This window comes from Tauraco erythrolophus, chromosome 3 (assembly GCF_009769465.1).
Source record: "Tauraco erythrolophus isolate bTauEry1 chromosome 3, bTauEry1.pri, whole genome shotgun sequence".
Classification (NCBI taxonomy): domain Eukaryota; kingdom Metazoa; phylum Chordata; class Aves; order Musophagiformes; family Musophagidae; genus Tauraco; species Tauraco erythrolophus.
The window spans coordinates 89,748,158-89,767,305 of NC_141467.1; the positions used below are offsets into that span (position 1 = coordinate 89,748,158).

At 41.4% G+C, this 19,148-nt stretch overlaps 1 protein-coding gene across 1 annotated transcript; it reads left to right on the top strand.

Moving 5' to 3' along the window:
• The first annotated feature begins 5,766 nt into the window (after positions 1-5,766).
• Positions 5,767-18,521, top strand: SLC30A8 (solute carrier family 30 member 8). Its single transcript, XM_009980288.2, has 7 exons — positions 5,767-5,970; positions 10,095-10,233; positions 13,556-13,709; positions 14,226-14,415; positions 14,819-14,924; positions 17,244-17,378; positions 18,379-18,521. Exons 1-7 carry the CDS (start codon positions 5,767-5,769, stop codon positions 18,519-18,521), a joined length of 1,071 nt encoding a protein of 356 aa, XP_009978590.2.
• Positions 18,522-19,148: the final 627 nt, after the last annotated feature.

Consider the following 19,148-nt stretch of genomic DNA (forward strand, 5'->3'; position numbering starts at 1 on the left):
CAAATATATTATACAGGATTGGTCCTAGGATTGGACACCACTTCTCACCAACTTCCAGAGAAAGTATGAACTATAACCCGAATGGAGTCTGAATCCGAGAACTCAGAACTACCTTCTTATGCAAAAACATTGTCTGTAAGGAATATTAAGTGAGATTCATGTCACCTCTCTTTAACTTACGTCTGAATTAGGTGTCTAAGTTTTCTATGGTCATTTTACAGTCAATGGTGGTGATGGGAGAGTATGAATTCTTCAGATAATTAACCATTTGTTATTTTTTGTTTTCTATCACCTCTCTAGTGATCTAGATAACCATTTATCAAAGACTAGGGAATGTCTTTACCAAACTCCTTAAGTTTCCATGAACAAAGAGAGGCCAGATGATTTTTTTCTTGCTGACAATAAATCAATGTAATATTGACTAGAAATATTCAATATCTCACTTTGTAAATCAGTGGATTTTCATCACATTGCACCAAATATGCTGTGAACTAGATTTTGGCTTGATCCAGCACAGATTTCTGAACTTTTGATCATGTTCTTTATATGTCATTATAGTGGGATTTTGAATATCACCACACAAGTGAAACTCAAGGCTTCTAGTCTCAAGGTTTTTGTTTTTATGTTATCTCTGAGACAAGAGACAAGAAAAAAAAAGGGGGGCAATACTGAAAAAAGAAAAGATATGTAAAGACCTTAGGGCTTGTCTTTATGTAGAAGTTTATAACACAGGGAATTAACATGACCTGTAGTTATTCCTATCTATCAGCGAAGCCTTAGGCTTGTGATTGATTCCTGTCTGTCAGGCTAATACCAGTAGGCAAAAAGTTTGAAGTGAACGTGGGAGGTGATTTCTTCAAGTGGAGATTGATTATCTATAACAAGCACATAGGGAATATTTTCTTCTTTTTCTGCCTTTCTGCAGGCAATATGGAAAATCTTATGGGATCAAAGACTCCTTATCAAATAAAGGCTTTCCACCACTCCTTGTGCTTTTCAGAAGTCATTGCTCATGAAACTTTATGTGTTTCTTGTGACTTCTGCAGGGTTTTCACTGTGGGCCCTGTGGTTATGTCTCCTTTGTTCTAGCTGTCCCCAGGAGCAAGCAGTATTGTAGGGGACTCAGCAAAACCCATCCCATTGCTTTTACCCTCATGTTAGGTGATATTACAATCTTGTGGAAAGGACTGTGTCTGCCCAGTACTGGCTATACACCATCTCCATTGTGCCCACTTCAGTTATGCCTACTTCATCTCAGAAAGAAAATAGAACCAAAATATTAAGAGGTGTAAAACAGAATTGAAATAACTGGGACACCAGGTCAGGAAATTGATGGTTCAGGGGTAAAACAGTGATACATAAAATCATGAATGACGTGATGAAGGTAAACAGGGAATGGTTATTCATTATTTCTAACAGTACAAGAACTAATTAAAATATCAGTCAGACAGCTTAAGAGTAACAAAGGATGCATTATTTCTACACAAATCATAAGTAAATTGTGGAACTCACCACTTTGAAGTCAACCAGGTTCATGGAAGAAAGATCTATAAAGGGCTATTAGACACAAGCTCTGGTTCAGCCACTTCCCAACCTCCAGATTTGTGCAACCAGGGAGCAGCAGTGCTCTGGACATGTTCCGTTCTTGTACTTTGATCACATATATCCTCTCATGCTCACAACGGAGTTTGGATACTGGGCTACATGCACCTTCAGTCTAATTCAGTGCAGCTATTGTGGTATTGCTATGCAGAAGGAAATTTATCCACAATACATTTATGCATACATGTCCAGGGCCTCAAAATGAGACTAAATAAAATAACCATAGGACAAAATCCCACCTAGTAGACATCTAAATCTATGCAAATACATAAATATCTCCTTTTGTTTTGTGCCCATAATAAGCAAAAGGAGAATCTGGACAGACAGGCTATAAACAGGGTCTTAAATGCCTTGGAAATATTCAAGATTGGTACATCAGTTGAAATCGGAGTGGTGCCAGCATAAGGGAGGTGACTATGGCTTTGATAAATTTTTCTCTGAAAGCAGTTTCATTATCCTTTCAGGCAGCAAAAATTATTTTTTTCCCTTGAGGAAGAGATGATGTCCTGTGGGAAGTGCAGTGATTCCACATTTTGCTCTTTTGACTGGGGATCTCATAATGGTCTAGGAGGATGGCAATTATTCCCGTCAGCCTGCAGATCAAGGCACCCAGCAGATCAAGAGAAAACAAACAAAAGAAAGTTGTAATCAAAAGCTCTTGCTAATGATTTGTATGGAATCTGCAATATGTATTAATATTTTCTCCTTCCCCCCTTCCGAGCATGACTCAGTAGGAGCCTTTCTGTGACATTCCCCCGGCTGCCTTTTTTACAAAGGAAAGAGAATTTGAAATGGAGAAAAGATTATTTTTTAATCTGGGACTCTGCTTGCAGTGTGCTGGTGCAGAGATCTGATGCTCAAAGGCTACATCTTGCTCTAACACACTCAGAAGGGGTTTATGGTTTGACAGAGCTGATCTCTGCACCTTAAGCTTTTGATTCAGGCATTTATAAAACTGTGTCTTAGATTCTTTTAATTAGAGGCAGGCTGATGTTGGAAGAAAAAAAATAACGGTCACGCATGGGAGCTGGCAGGATTCTTCCCAACTCGTCAGGCCAGATGCTGCTCTGCGAGTTCAAAGTGAGCAGTGAACGCTCACCACCTCTGACGAGTGGGCCACTTTTATTTAGATGCCCTTTAGACAGAAAAATGTGACATTTGTGGGTTTATGCTGTCTCTGTTTGCTTTTGCATCTGCTCGGCAAGATCTGTGGCCAGTGCTTTCCTACCCCTCCGTGGTGTGCTGAGGCTTTGTCAGCAGATGGAGAGACCTGAAGATTAAAGGAGGGAGGGGGATCACAAAGCGACCTGTTTTGTTAACAGCAAGGAAAGGATTTGGTGGCTCAGAAATCTGCAAGGGTAATTTTGGCATCCTTGCCCTGACACGCTGTTGAGCTGATCATGACTCATGTTGTTAAGATGATTTTAACGTTCGATGCCAGCTGATGAAAATTGAGTTAAAGGGAAATTAATTTTACATGCAAACTACAGAAAAGCATTGGAAGTTAACTCCAGAGAGGGATCAAGAGAAAGAAAAACTTGCCTGCCCTGATCTCCAGGGGAGAGTGAGAGAACTACAGGATTTTATTCAACCATCTGGAAGGAATCAATTTGCGGTACCTTCTGAGTCTAATTCATCAGGAAAATATTGTCCGTAAGTGACACGGTGTACACGAGGACCCTTATGAACATAAAACTAAAGGACTGGCGAAGGGCTGGCTAGCGGGCATCCTGGCTGCCAGATGGGCAGCCCATTCCCTGGAGACCCCAGCTCCCGTTTATTTGTTGTTGTGGGGAGAATAAAGGAAAACACTGACAAAAGGACTAAGAAAACTCACCGTCGCCAGGCATCAGGCGTTAAGCCTGCCCAGTTGCTCTTTCACACAAGCTCCTCATGTGCAGGGGGAACCGGTTGCCTCCGCTGAGCAAACAGAGGCCACATGCTGACCTGGCTGGGAAACGAGCTGACTCAGGGGAACATATTGCATCCTTGGAACATCTCAATAATATTTACAAAACCAAAACCACTCTGATTATCTACAGTTGCGGGGCTTGGCTGCCAAGGCGGGTCAGCTCCTCTCCTCTCGCCAGTACCTCTGCGGTGCGGATGAATGCAACAAGGGGCCGATCATCCGCAGCTCTGCAGCTGCCTGTGCTTCTTGCCCATCGGTGGGGTGCGGCTGTGAGGCATCTGGCAGGACTTTGGACCCACTGAGCAGCTGCAGCCCTCTCAGGCTGCCCAAAAAGACAACTGGAAAAAGCTTATGACTTCAGTGCATTTTTTTTTCTTGACACCAACTGCTGCAGATTGGCAGCTGCCAGCATGATTTCTTCCCAGTGAGATTTTAGGCATCTTGACATGTCCATAAGCAGTGCAGAAATGCTACAGAAAGTCACCAAGATCCATGCACTTCCTTGAGCACAGGTCTCCTCCACGCAACTAAAGAAACAACTCTTCCTCGTCCCAGAGCAAAGTCCTTGTCAGAATGAGGAAAAGAGGCTGTTATTACTGGGGGCACCTAGCCCCACGTTGTGCTCCCAGGCTAATTTCAGGCTTGGAAACAGCAGTGGACTTTGCTGCATTCCCAGACAGGCTTGTCGACTGTGAACCTGCATGTACAGACCTCAGACAGCTGTGACACATGGTTATACAGATGTTACTTATGTGTATCTGGGCAGAATTCACCTTTTGATGCCACAGTGCAGGGTGGGGGATGTTTTACCAAGAGGTTTATCACACTAGGAGCATCTGTGGCAACAAACGTTTTATCTGGAGAGATACAATGGTTTTCAGTCGGCCATCTTGGGTCCAGAGGAGGGCCATGAAGATGATCCGAGGGCTGGAGCACCTCTCCTATGAAGACAGGCTGAGAGAGTTGGGTCTGTTCAGGAAAGATGGAGAGAGACTTATTCCAAGGGTGTGTAGTGATAGAACAAGGGGCAATGGTTTTAAGCTGAAAGAGGGGAGATTTAGATTAGATCTAAGGAAGAAATTTTTTACAATGAGGGTGGTGAGACACTGGAACAGGTTGTCCAGAGAAGTTGTGGATGCCCCATCTCTGGAGGTGTTCAAGGCCAGGTTGGACAAGGGTTTGAGCAACCTGATGTAGTGGCAGGTGTCCCTGCGCATGGCAGGGGGGTTGAAACTAGATGATCTTTAAGGTCCTGACCAACCCAAACCATTCTATGATTCTATGATTCTATAAGGTTTATGGGATTTTTTTTTGCCATTTGGGCTCTTCTCAGTTGAGAGATAGGATGAGTGAGCATCTTTACTCACCAAACCACATTGGGGCCTCCTGCAATAAATTGGCAGAGTCTCTGGGCTGCAGTAGTGACAGCAACAGCCGTCATCGTCACCCAGGAGCTCCTGCAGTTGCAATGCCATGTGCTCAGCCTCGGATGTCTCTACCCTCATGCATGGAGAAGGACAGCTCTGAGGTTTTGTGGCAGATCGGTTTTGGTTGGGAAATCACTTTGTGATGGAGCAATGCTCAAAGAGCCACCTCTGCTGAACTTCTCATTTCTCTGCGAAATCAGTGGCACAAAGGGGTCAGCATACTATGGAAAATTGATTTCTTTCATTTTTTAAGTGCCTTTTGGGCTAACATCTTCTATGCTCAGGCCCTGCTGGAAGATTGATAGTTTTTGTACATATGTGAAAATTTGAGATAAAATAGTTCTGCATGCAAAGAGAGGCGAGAAATACCTTCAGTCAATTATATTTGAGAAAAAGATTTATTTTTTTTAAATACTCTTCCTGACAGAGCTCTAGGGAATAAAAAACCGAAATTTTCCCCAGAATTGCCTCCATACTATGCTGAATTTGGTTACTATCTGCACGAGGTACAACTTTTTGAAAATCATATGGTGTGCATAAAATACACAGCCTAAGAAAATCACCCTGTGCTTCATAAACTGCTAAATCATGTAGGAGAGCCCAAAGAGCTGGGAAACATAGCCAGAGCAGTCATTCCACGTGCAGCTCCCTCCTGCAGAGTACTGTTCGTGCAAGCAAGCCTCTTCTGCGACCTGCTCTGTTGTTCCCAATACTGCTTTTATCCTTCAAAAGCATTAATTAGATAGTTTCTGAGGCGGCAGGGCTAGACACCCAAATAACCAGGGTTTTTCTTTTTTAACCTTCTGTTTCTTTCAATCCCGAAGGATGAGCCAGCATCAGAGGAATTTAAATGAAGAGAGGCAGCAGCAGGAAGCAGAAGATACTGAAGCTAATCCAGTGTATCACTGTCACGGCTACTCGCAGGCCTATGAGAACAGAAAAAGGGAGCAGCAGCAAGCCAGGAGGAAGCTCTGTGTAGCATCAGTAATCTGCATCTTCTTCATGATTGCTGAGATTACAGGGGAGTATGTTTGCTCAAAGAGAGCTCAGTCTGGTGCCCAGCATGGCCATATTCCTGCCCTTTTGCACCGACTCCTAGCGCAGTGATCCACGATGCGCAGAGGTGAACCCATCTGGGTTAAAATAGGTCTCCTTTCTCCCCAGTCTTAAAAAAAATTGTGGTTTTTTTTAAAGTGAAATTATAAAAATATTTTCATATATTCTTTTAAGGATTGCACCTGAGTAGGAACACAAGGATCAGTTAAGAGTGCTAAGTGTTCTCCCAGGTCTTTAGGCTCGGCTAGAAGTGGCTGGCATGTCTTAGCATCGTGTCACAAAAGGTTTCTAATAAATTGGGTTACATTTTTTGGAAAAGATTAAAAGATTTTATATATTTATCCAGGCCAATGTGACCTCAGTGCTGATGAAGGCTGCTAGCAGCAGGATTTAATATTAAATGCAACAGTCTTTACCAAATCCAGGGAAATCCAGGGCCAGATTCACCATCTGCTTTTCTTCAGTTAAGTCAATGTATTTATACCAGGGCACGTTTGTCATTTAATTTGCCTGCTGGTGTGTGTCTGGATCAATGGAAGATTATTCCCCTGTTTAATTAGCCTTCACTTCTGGACCCATCCTACGATATCCAATATAATTTTTTGGCTCACTTATAGAGCATTAGCTTTCATTTTGTCCCACTGATCTGCTCTCTGCTTAACTTCTGTGATATTTATACCCACCTGATAGTTCCTGGCTCTTTAATGTCCCCTTCTCCGCAGTGAGGTGAGGTAAGGTAAGGCATGAGGAACCCCACAAGTTTTTGCCACATGTACCCCAGAAGATGTAAGAAAAATCAGCCGGAAAGGCCTCTGAAACCCACGTTTTCCCTGCTTCAACATCTCTGGAGCCCCATGAAAATGAAATAGAGAGGCTTTGTCTTCCCCATAGGTGAGAAGTAGAGGCGAGGAAAGAGCCACTGCATTTCTGCCTTCTGCCCTGTCTGCCAAACCCAGTGGGGACTTCTCCAACTCTTCCCTCCCACGTGCTTCATCCGCGTGAAGCCCGTTGTTTGTAGGTCACGTGCATTTCCCCATGAAACCCGGCACATACCACTAATCTCCATGCAGTAATTTCCAGTGCCAGAAGTAATGCATTATTAACAAAACCATATAATCAGTAGGCTTAAGTCTGGTGAATACGGCAATGATAGAGGATAATTGGAAGGACAGATGATATGTTAACAAAATGTTTCATTTTGCTTAATGAATCATATGGCTTTTTTGCAGTGACAGCTTAAGTAACAGGCTTGAAGACCATTTTGCTTCAGACCATTAAACTTTGACAAACCGGTTATTAACTGCAGTTACAGACAGCAGTCCATGGAGAGTTTTGTAATTATGAACCATACATTTAATTTTTTTAATCGTTAGGCTAGACAGCCTGTGCCTGATGATTGACCATTGAGTGACTGACAGTTTCTCCTGCTTTGTGGTATACAAAGCTATAAACATCCATTGCGGGTAACAGTAAGTCATAAAGGCCACTTGTTGGGAGTATTGATACAAAGCAATAAAAGCCTATAACAAGCTGTACTCTTGAAAATAAAGAACATGTTCTCCTTCCTTCTCCTCTTAAGGGCAAACAGCTTCCATGGGCATTATTATGCTAAACAGAAGAAACAAAGCTGCATCACTCTCAAAGGGGTTGAAAAGTTATGCTTCTTTCAATCCCTAGATCTTTCCCTTGATATTTTTGCTCAAACCATCTGTGCTGGCCCTTACTGCTCTCCCGAAAGGGGCGATGTTGGCTGAGCCTGATACACCAACTGCCTCCAAAAGACAGTTGTCTTCTGTTCTTCTAATGCAGATCCGTCACAATCTCTGTAGATTTGGAGATATCAGTCAAACCAATGATGCCCTGTGTACAACCCTGATACAAAAGTGCTTTCCATGGATTTGTAGTGGCTAAGGGCAAAATTTGGATTTCAAAGTACTTTATTTCCATTTGGGCACTAGAAAAAGAGACAAACCCAACGTGCGTCATAATGTCAAAAAGGAATGTGAAGACTTGACCAGGTTGCTAAGATAAGCAGACTGAGATCTCAGGAATTCACCCAAGCATTAGTTATGCCAGCAATACATAAAATAATAATTTGCCAACATTTTCAAAGACGGCAGGCTAGAAGCAAGCTTTTGTAATGCTGTCCCACAGAACATGGAAATACAGTATCTAAAATGCAATAGAGTTTTGCAGGCAGCTTGTGCTCTGCATGTTTGTTTGCTGAAAGATAGCTGATGCCTCAATTGTTAACATCTGTGCACTGCCAGACAAGCCTGCTGCTTCCCTCTGCTGTGCAAAATTGCTTCCCGCTTGGGAAGCTGCCACCTTACAAACAGTGGAAGTCTAGGAGCTGTGTCATGACCAGGAAGTGTATGTGCATTTACATTTGCTCATGTTCTGAGAAACCTCTATTCTGTTGAATTTTTCATTGTACTGCAAGAAACGAGATGCTCCTAAATTCTACACTCATGCCTACTCCCTTTTGGGAAGTAACTTTCAGGCAGCTGTAAATGGGATGTATAGGGAGGCAATAGGATAAAATAATATATGCCCTATAGGTGCAACATGCATTCTCCTGTGTTGACAAACCATATAGTATTAGGTATTATAATCTAAAATCTGCATACGGGAGGAAATTAACAGACAGTCCATCCTGCTGGCATGAAAATTTTTCATCTAAAATGAAACAAAATATGTGTCTACATGTTGGTTGGTGAGGCACTGGAACAGGTTGCCCAGAGCAGTTGTGGCTGCCCCATCCCTGGAAGTGTTCAACGCCAGGTTGGATAAGGCTTTGAGCAACCTGATGTAGTGGCAGGTGTCCCTGCCCTATGGCAGGAGCATTGGAACTAGATGATCTTGAAAGTCTCTTCCAACCCAAGTCATTCTATGAGTCTATGTCCCTTTGGCAGTGGTATCTTGCCAAAGTTTGAATGAGGCATTTGATGATATTTTTCAGGATTCATTGATTCTCATATGGGTTGTGGTCAGGAGAAAAGGTGAGCTGAAATTGATTAAATGACTGAAGAAGGATGGAAATATATTGCTGAACACAGAAAGTAGATGTTTTGGCTCTGTTATTTCACATTTGCATTTTTCTACATTTGCACTCTGATGAAAACGTTTCCCTGCTATAACAAGTTGGCAGGACAGCTTCCTGCCTGTGATCCTTGTCTTCTCTGCAGCCACCAGCAGCTGGGGTAGTTTAGAGCAATCTTTTAGTTTCTTTGGATTTGCCTATAGCCCTGAGACACGGTTAGAAGAATTTGGCAAAATAATGACACTTGGCTTACTGGGTAAAAGATAGTTTCAGATAGCCTAAAATGGCTTGGTTTTTTGTTTGTTTGTTTGTTTGTTTGTTTTTTTAGAATTCACATTAAACCAAAACCCCCCAAAGTAAAATGACATTCAGCCACATTTTTCCAGCTCTAGCACCAAAATTAAATCATGCATTACAGATGCAAAATGATAGATTCCTCCCACAAACAGAACATTTTTCTCTATGCCTTCACCAAAATGGCTGCTTGTTTATCACAGCTCTTCTACTGGGACCTTTCCTTTCACTCCTGTTTTAGTGTTGCCTGTGGCAGATAAAAAGTTGGGCATCCAGCCATACAAAACTCAGGAGAACATGCATATTTTCCTCTAAAAAATAAGAAATTAATCCCATAAGCTAAGAATATGAGTATTTGTACATACATGAAAATATTAGTGATCTCTGAAGAGATAGTGGGAGGACACTGAAAATGTGATCCATAATACCGCTTTTCACCAAGAAATCTGATATTAAAATAGTTACAGTAGAACAGTCCAATAGTATAACCACAGCACTAAAGTATCACAACTCTTATTGTCCTTAGGACACTCTCTCTCAGACAAATGAATTTAGCTTATTTCTTTCTATTAATTCATACTTTTCACTGCATGAATGAGGTACAAATGAAACTAACTAAGAGTTTTGAGTTGCGCGTATGAGCACTGGAAGTTGAATGTTCCCTTTGATTCACAGCAAAGCAGGTCTCAAGTCTGACCTGGTCAACTCAAGCTTCCGACCAGAGCCATGATACGGACACGTGTTTCACACAGGTGGGCAGATCGCCGGGAGCCTGGCTGTGATCACTGACGCGGCACATATCCTGGTGGACCTGACAAGCTTCCTGATCAGCCTCTTCTCGCTGTGGCTTACCTCCAAACCTCCCACCAAGCAGCTAACTTTCGGGTGGTACCGAGCAGGTAGCAAACATGTCACAGTATGAGCATGGGGAATGGGAAAGGGAAGTCATCATAGCCAGAGACTGGAAAACATGCCGATGTCTAATGTAGGTCTGCAGATATTTAGAGATAGTGCACTAATGCTCTTAAAGACCCCAGGACACATGACAGACAAAGTAAGTAAGTTCTCTGTCTTCAACCAAAATCAATTTACAGATGACACCTAGCACCAAAAGCCTTACAATCAAACACAAGTGTTTTTATGAGAGACAAGACATCAGTAAAATATTAACTATGAGAAAAATTTTCTGGACGTATGATTCTGTTCACATTTAAGCATCTAAACATCAATGTTTACAAGTAAGTGAGCGTATATAAGCACAGAGTCTAAGTTTCTGATATGTTCAACAGAAATCTAGGCTCCGTTCAGCTGTCTGAACACGGAGGTCTTTTGTTACATCCTTAGAGTGTCTGAGACTTATGCATGTGAGAGGCAGCTGTGGCAGAAGACTCGTGGAAGACTGCACAGGATGCCAAGCACAAGACCAGAGTATCTCAAATGCCTCTAGACACTCCTAGTTAAGAAACTAGGATGTGTTCCCAGTCAGTCAATGGAGCAGGGAGCTATGTGAATCACCATTCGTTTGATATCCATTGTCCACAGTGGGAGCTTAGACATCCAGCTCACACCTACATGCAGATATTTTAATTTATTTTCCTTGGTCTGGAAATTAATTCCATGCTGAGTGTCTTAGGGGCCAATTTGTTTGCTCATATATAAGGGATTGGTGCTATTTGAGATGTCCTTATGTATTGCACAAAGTCTCCAGCTGCTGCTCTAGAAGGCTATGGGTCACCTCTACATCTCTGTCAAGTCGTACATGGAGGTGTCAGTGTATTTCCAATGGCTCTAGACACCTATGCACCTGAACTTAGGACTCAGATGATAAATGCTTCAAGGATGTTCAATATGAAGATCCAGAAGCAGCTTCTGGCTCAGGATGTCTGCAGGCCAAGGTTGGTTGTAGCTGCAGAATGTACCAGAGAAGACACATGTCATACTCATCCTGTCTTTGTATTGTTCCCTGAATATATTCTATCAGGCAGCTGTGCTGGAAACGGGCTGCTGGATGAGGGGGAGGTTTAGTAAGACTGAAGCGTGGCTGGCTTTATGTTGCCACCACACAGCTGAATTTTGCAGCCTTAGCAAACTACCACTTACCATCAGTTGATCCATAATTACTTTTTGTGTTTATGCTCTCTTAACCTGGGAATAAAGAAAAGCAAAAGAGAGACTTCTCTCTTGCTGACGAGATGGTAGGCATGTTCAGCCACTTCATGTAACTTCACCCTCTGTCTGAGTTAGATTTTTTTGGTTTTGTCATTGCAATGCAGAACTTCAAAACCAAATTTTATTGCCTTTTTATCCTGGTAGCAAAAAGAGCCCTGCATCAAGTGTCAGTGGCTATTTAATTGCAATCCATGATAGTTATTCTGTTCCTTGCTTATTTTCCTAGCTCTATTTCCAGTTTAATATGCAGGTGAGTGCCTTAATAGTGTAGCTGAGGGCAGTCAGGTGGGTGGCAGGGTCACTGAGTGCTGACTACCAAAGCCTTGCAGCTGCAGCCCTCCGTGACACTGGAAGCTGTTTTTTCACTGCTTTTCTCAGTCTGATAGATAGGGTTTGTCATGGAAAGACTGCGTATGACAGGGCTTGAGTTTAACAGGAGCCATCTAAGTGCCTCCTGTCTTCTAAGTCAGAATCAGGCAGCAGAATCAGTCAAGAGAGCAGTTCAAAGCAATCCTTTGGGTGTGCAGCTACTTTCAGCAACAGGCTAGAAGCATAATATTGAAGGAGACTGACAATATGAGCCAGACCTACTTCCAGGCAGGAGAGGTCTCTTCAACTGCTATTTCTTTATCTCTGGTATGATTCAGAGTTTTCCGTGCAATCCTATACTATTGTTATCTGTGCACTGTTAGTAGTTCAGAAAAAATGTAACTGAAAACATTTTGAGGAAAACATTTAATACTACTGAACTGGTCTGTAAGCTTAGCTAAACTTTTGTTCAGATACTACTCTGAAAAGTAATACGTATTTGCATCTAGGTAGGTAAAGATGACCTCTAACATTTTCAGCTGTGGAGTATATGCACACACACACACAGACATTCATGCAGGTGTTTGCAAAAGCTGTAGGCTTCTTTAATGGCAATGACGGCATAGCCATCGACACCTCCAGCTGGGCCAGGTTTGCAGGGTTTCAACCTGTAACTTGCAGAAAATATAAACATCAGGTTGATCAGAAAATATATGCACCATGCTTTATGTTAGCTTCTCTCTATCAACTTTTAAGCAAATCTAGATTTCTCTGTCAGTGCACTTTCATTCGTTACTTGTCAGTTTTAGACAAAATGGTTATTTTGATAAGCATCTGGAGCCTGGACTCCTTCAAATTGTGTGACCTTCGTAAAAATACATTCAAAATCAGAAGTGGAGTTTCAGCTGCTTTTATGAAATGACAGTGGAGGTCTATGCAAGTGCTTTGCTCTTTCTGGCTCTCTACTGCCTTTCACTTTACTGTGAACTTTCATTTTCCTTGGTATTGTCTCGGTTGTGCTCATAAAGTGCCACATTTACTCATTCAAGTCACATGGCAATTACTAGTCCCACATCCTATTAAAAACATGCTGCACATTCATACCAACATCCCTGGACCTCACCTATGGCAGTGCAATAAAAGATGGCCTTGGGGACTGCATTTATTTGAGCCCAACTCAGAGCTAATAGAGACAAAATTAAATTTTGCTGCCCTAGGGAAAAAATAACTTCTTTTGTCCTCATCATCACTGGTGGCACAAAAATGCTTTTGTGGCACTGGCAGGACAAGTCCCAGGAGAGAGAAAGGAGAGGTTTTTGGTGGCAAGACCTCGTCAGGGGCTGCCACTGCCTTTCCGAAGTGTGAAGTGACAAGACGTGTGTGGAAACAAGAGAGGCTTCAAAGGGGGATTATGTCTGCCGTTGGGTTTGGGTGCTATTTTCATGTCTCCAATTTCTCCAAACACCCCATGAATTCAGCAATGAAATGGGCTCAAAAGTAGAAGCAGGTAGAACAGGGTTAGGCCACCACATGCATAGGGCTGCTCTGGGCAGTCGTTGGATTTGGTATGACCAGAAAGGCTTTTGGCCCATTCTTTGTGAGTATCAAGGCTGCCCATACACAAGAAGTGATTCTGCTGGCTATAAAGCTCGCAGACCTGGGACCATTCCCATAAATTCCTTAAAATTTCCTGCGCTTCTGTTATGACTCCTACTAAAAACAGATCTTTTTTTTAATTCCTAGAAATTCTGGGAGCTTTGATGTCTATGATGATCGTTTGGATGGTAACTGGTGTGTTGACGTATTTGGCTAGCATGAGACTGCTGCACCCTGGTTATGATATTGATGCTACAGTGATGCTCATTACCTCTGCTTGTGCTGTGCTTGCCAACATCCTGTAAGTTACTTTGTTTGCCTCTCCATAGAACTTTTGAACCTTGAACCTTCTGCTGTATGTCAATAAAAAATGATAAATATTGGCCTCAAAAATATTAAGTGTTTGTGAGCTTCATGAGAATATGGAAAGGAGTAGAGAAGAGACATTCTGCTTCTCATTGAAGACTGCAGTTGCTCTCTTCCTTCCTCTTAGCTGCCATGCTGGGAAGGGAAATTATAAATGCACAAACTCCGGGAAAAGATTAATCTCCATCTCACTTTTTATTAGATGTCAGAACATTCAAGTACTCTATAGAAAACGATGCTGTGTTAATTCTCTGTTCAAGGACTTTCTTGTTTGTATAAAAAACACTGAATCACCTAGGAATTATCTGCTTAGCCACTCTGTTCTTTTACCTAATGTGTCTGATTTTGCTGTTCAGCATTCAGAAGTGAGAGGATTGACGACTTGTGTGACATCCCTGCTTTCAGAGATGCAGTAACCCCACTGATATTTGCAGCTTTATATCTCTTGCAGACTAAGCCTGATTCTGCACCAGACGGGCCATGGGCACAGCCATGGGGCACAAGCCAGGGAACAGGAGTCGGCCCTTCTGGAAAAGGCAGCTCCGAGCAACACCAGTCTGCGGGCAGCCTTTGTGCACGCCATCGGAGACCTATTCCAGAGTATTAGTGTGCTAATTAGCGCACTTATCATCTTCTTTAAGGTTAGTTTTATTAGTTCGCTTGTTTTTCTTCCAATTAAAGATAAGTTATTTTCATAGCATTGTGACACTAGGTACTATGCAAATACTTCTTCTGTCATAATGATATACACTGTAATTTAATCCAAGACAATTATACTTATTCTTGGGAATTGAAATGATTGCTGAGAGCGTAACGCTCACTTCTTGGTGTTTCAACTGCAAGGAAGATCCTTCGGTGTCTCTCCCTTTCTCCGTCTCCTTGTGCCTTCATTCCCTCTACTGAGTCTTCCTAACTGGCAACGAAGGTCAGCACTGATTCTGTACTAGAGGAATAGAATATATTATTATTTGAGATTAACTAATTACAAATGGCAATAACCAACAGTAACAAAAATAACAAAGTGATGTGTTTGTGTTTTTCTAGCCAGAATACAAAATAGCTGACCCAATCTGCACATTTGTGTTTTCCATCTTTGTTTTGGCAACCACCACCACCATTTTAAGGGATATTTTGATTGTGTTAATGGAAGGTAGGACCTGATTCCAGAATCAATACAGTTATTTTTTGGTTTTTTTTCCCTCTTTCTCTGTAATGCTTATACTTGCTGACAAAAGTATAATTGCACACTTCTGTATCAGTTTCCACTATTCTCATAATTCTGATCGTACTTTAAACCTAATTACAATTTTAATCAAAACTGTTTGCTACCATTGCACTAGAAGATTTATACATATGCCAGTTTTCATAAAAATCTGTGTTCTGGTGTTTTGCTAATGAACTTCCAATGTGTTCCTAAAACTGAGTTGCTTTTGTTTGTCGTATGTGTAACACTGCTTTTTGTCACGCTTTTGGCATACAAGATATCTGCTTGCTTTGTTCATTGTGTAATTCCTTTACCCATGTGAAACACAAGTCCTTGCCAAAAAAAACCCAATGAAAAGAAAAAGACTGTGCTTTCAACTGTGTCTGTGAAATAGGCTGAGTGCAAGAGGCAGAAGTTTAAAAGACTTTTAGTTATGCCAGTTCAGAAAAGCAAGTCAATGAAGCTTTCCAGTCGCATTCAGGTGCAAGGGAATAGGCAATTCTCAGCACATCAGCAGCAAGAAGAACTAGGCTTAGCAATATTTAATCCTGTCAGCTATGAGCCTGAACATTTGATTTGCAAGGCCAAATGACTTGAGCAGTCACAGATACATGGGTTTTTTTCTTCCTTACACTGAATAATATAGAATCATAGAATCATAGAATGGTTTGGGTTGGAAGGGACCTCAAAGATCAATGCAGCCTCTTTCTCAGCTATGAAGACATAAGGATTAAAAAGAACAACAGTTCTAACAATGTAGGTTTTGAATGGATACGAGTTACTCAGTGGGACTGTCTGCATGGCTATTTACTTCTTTCTTTCACTTCGCACCTACTCCTCTTCCAAGAAAGAAAATTTTGCTTTACAGTAAAGCTTCATTCTATGGTCGTTTGGCTTTCAGTGATTGTGAGATAGAGACACATTTATGTGGAAGTGTACCTAGACAGAGTGCAACAACTGGCTGCATCTTGGCTGCCAAAAAATCAGAAGATCTCTTGATTACTGAAAAAAAAAATCAAACTACCAGGAAGGCCCGGCAGCCCCTGACACTCAGGGGTCTCTTTCTCAGAGCAGGGATTCCCAGCTCCTGTAAGCAGTGCTGACATGTTAAACTTGGCAACGCTCTGTTCCCCTCTGCAGCAAGCCCTTTCACACTGTCTGTCCGGGGAAGTCTCTGAAGCCAGTCTCCTACCTCCTAAGTAGTCTGGAATTTTCTAAAGGGAAATTGGATGTTGAAGCTGGTATCAGAGGTGGCTCTTACCCCATGCATCCGGTCTGTCCCGCTGTGCCAGCCCCACAGCCCCTGCGACTGACTGTGTCCATCTCCATGGTTTTCTTTAAAGAGCATGTGCATGTCAGCGTCATATTCTGCTAAGGCAGTGCTCCATATAGCATATCATTCTTGTAATAAATGGATAGGACAAACCATACAACACTGAGGCTATTAACGATTACAAATAATTATCAGTTATGGTATGATAGACAAAATTAACTAAAACTGTGCTTATCATTACTATACTTCAGAACTGGTGGCATTAAAAATATTTTTCAGTTTACTGATCCAAGCGAAGCGTGATGAGCATAGCTGTTCACCTGGGCACGGAGGTGCATTTCCAAACTCCCAGGTCTACTCCAGGAAAGATCTATAGATAAATTCCTTGATCAAATTTGGATTCGGATTAAATTCTGAATTTCATGTTGCAACTCACCCTATCAAAATTGTCCTCACTCTGAATGAGGGCTGTCACCATCATCATCTTTTGTAGGAAGGCTCATCTAGCAAAACAATCATTGATCTACTAGATAACTAGACCTAGGATCTAATCTCATCTAATATTCCTGACTCAAACCATTTTCATCTTTATGTTTGTCTTTCCCTCTGCTAAACAGATGGTTCTCTGTTGTGTAAACATATTGAGGACAGAATCCTTCAGAGGTGCTCAGGTGATGCCATACAATCTGCACTAACAAAAGATGTTGGCACAAAACTAGGATCTGGCTAAGCAGCTCATTTCCCTATGTAAACTGGACCATCAGAGTATCTCCAAAGACATGCATGAGTCTCATTCTTCCATGGAGAAGTATAAAACAAGGATTAAATTTCACAGTGAACTCTGAAATAGACAGGCCTTCCAAATCATTGAATAATTTAATAAAAATTGTACATCTAACTGAATAAAGGTTCATAATGCATTTTCCTCTAATGGTCATCATTCTTGTCTCTTAAAAAAAATATTTTTTTTCCCATGAATTTCTCCTTTCAAGGAACATCAAAAGGGTTTGCTTATGATGCAGTGAAAGCAAGAATTTTAGCAGTTGAGAAGGTGGAGTCTGTTCACAACCTTCATCTTTGGTCTCTGACAATGAATCAAACTATTCTATCGGCTCATGTTGCCACAGGTCAGTAAATTTCTGTAAACAGGGAGTAAGTATTCAGTTGCTGCCTAGTAAAGGTCAGTCTCTCCTGATTGGGATACAACTGACTGTATATCTGTTGCTTGTTAAAACAAATGTCATCATTTTGTTGGAAAAATAACAACACAACTCTCAAATCCTTCTCCCAGAGGTCTTTCCAAAACAACAGGGATCACTACTTAGCCCAAAACTTGAAAACTACAGAGGCTGTGGAGTAAGGAAGTAAACTACAAGATTTTTAAAATTAATTAGAAGAATTAGACCCAGGCTGGACTTTTCTCACAATATCAAATAGATTTTGGAGTTAATTTGTCAAACTTGAAAACGGTTAATCCCTATAAGAAAAACATACAGGACAAATCTGACTTCCTGATGCATCTCTAGCTGTAAAACTATCTTTAAAACATAGCTTGGAGCATAGAGGTAACTCCAGGGAGACAGTTCATTTTTAAATAGTTTTTTTTTTCAAATGTAGTCCTCATCCCTGTTGACAAATTATCCACTACCCAGATCAATTTTCTTGTTTATCTGTTTTCTTTGTACATGTTAAGGTTTATTTAAGAAAAAATTTCACCTGTGTTTGTCCAAGAACAGGTTCAGAGGCGAAGTCCTCCATGGAGTCCCTACTTCCCCAAAAGAATGAGTCTATCAGCCACCCAAATCACTTGGCACTGTTGCTACTCCCTGAATGGATGAACTAATCTTTATTAGTATTTATACTTTCCTGCAGTCTTCTGCCAAACTGAATTTCTTTGGTGATTACTCTTAGCTCAGCTCTTGCCAAAATTGCATATTCTGACTACATTTGAATGAACAAAGTTTTGCTGACATGCAGGTTCCTGAAAGGAGGTTATAAAGGACAAGAAACACTTCTCAAAACAAACTTCTGTTAGAAGTTTACAAATAGCTTCTGTTAGAAAACACTCTTCTTTAAAGTATTATATAATCTACATTTCAATTATTTTCTTCTTGGTCTCTACAGCAGACACAGTGGACAGCCAGAAGATTTTGAGAGATATTACTCAAGCCCTGTTTGAGCATTACAGCTTTCACTCCATCACCATTCAGATTGAATCGGGAGAGGATCAGAAACAAGACTGCGTCTTCTGTCAAGAGCCCAGGGATTAAAGGGAGCAGCGTGCTATGCAAACTAACCCTCACCTCTCTTACAGGTCAAAGGAGACTATATGTGCTGGTTGCATGTAATTGATTAACAACAAATGGCAATTAACTGAACTAAAAAGCCCTGACACTGTGAGCAGTGCATGGACCTTTATTTGTTGGTACCATCTACCAGGCGAGAAAACGTATTAGCTCCATCCATCAGCTAGATTACCTGTCCATCAGCGGTTACTTTCAATTATAAGAGAAAGTATCGAAATCATTCTTGACTAGAGCAGCAGATTGGCACTACAGCAACATTTAAAAGTACCTATTTGTAATCACAGGTAATGAAAAACTAGTCAACCTTCAAATTACCAGCAGATCAATTATCACAAAATGTAATGAAATGTAAGTTTGGTGTTAGCAAAGCTTAACACATACTAAGGATAAAAGAGAAAATTTAAATTAGCACAAAGGATGAAGACATCTGGGAAAGAAGATGACGGTGGCATGTGCTTTCCTTGCCTTTTGGCAGACACTCCTTCTCTTGCATATTAAGGGAAGTATCAAGTGTGCACCGTATTCTGTAGAGTGGATCACAAGAGGATTCACTCCATTCACATTTGTCAAATAGTCCTTTGGTTTTTAGCT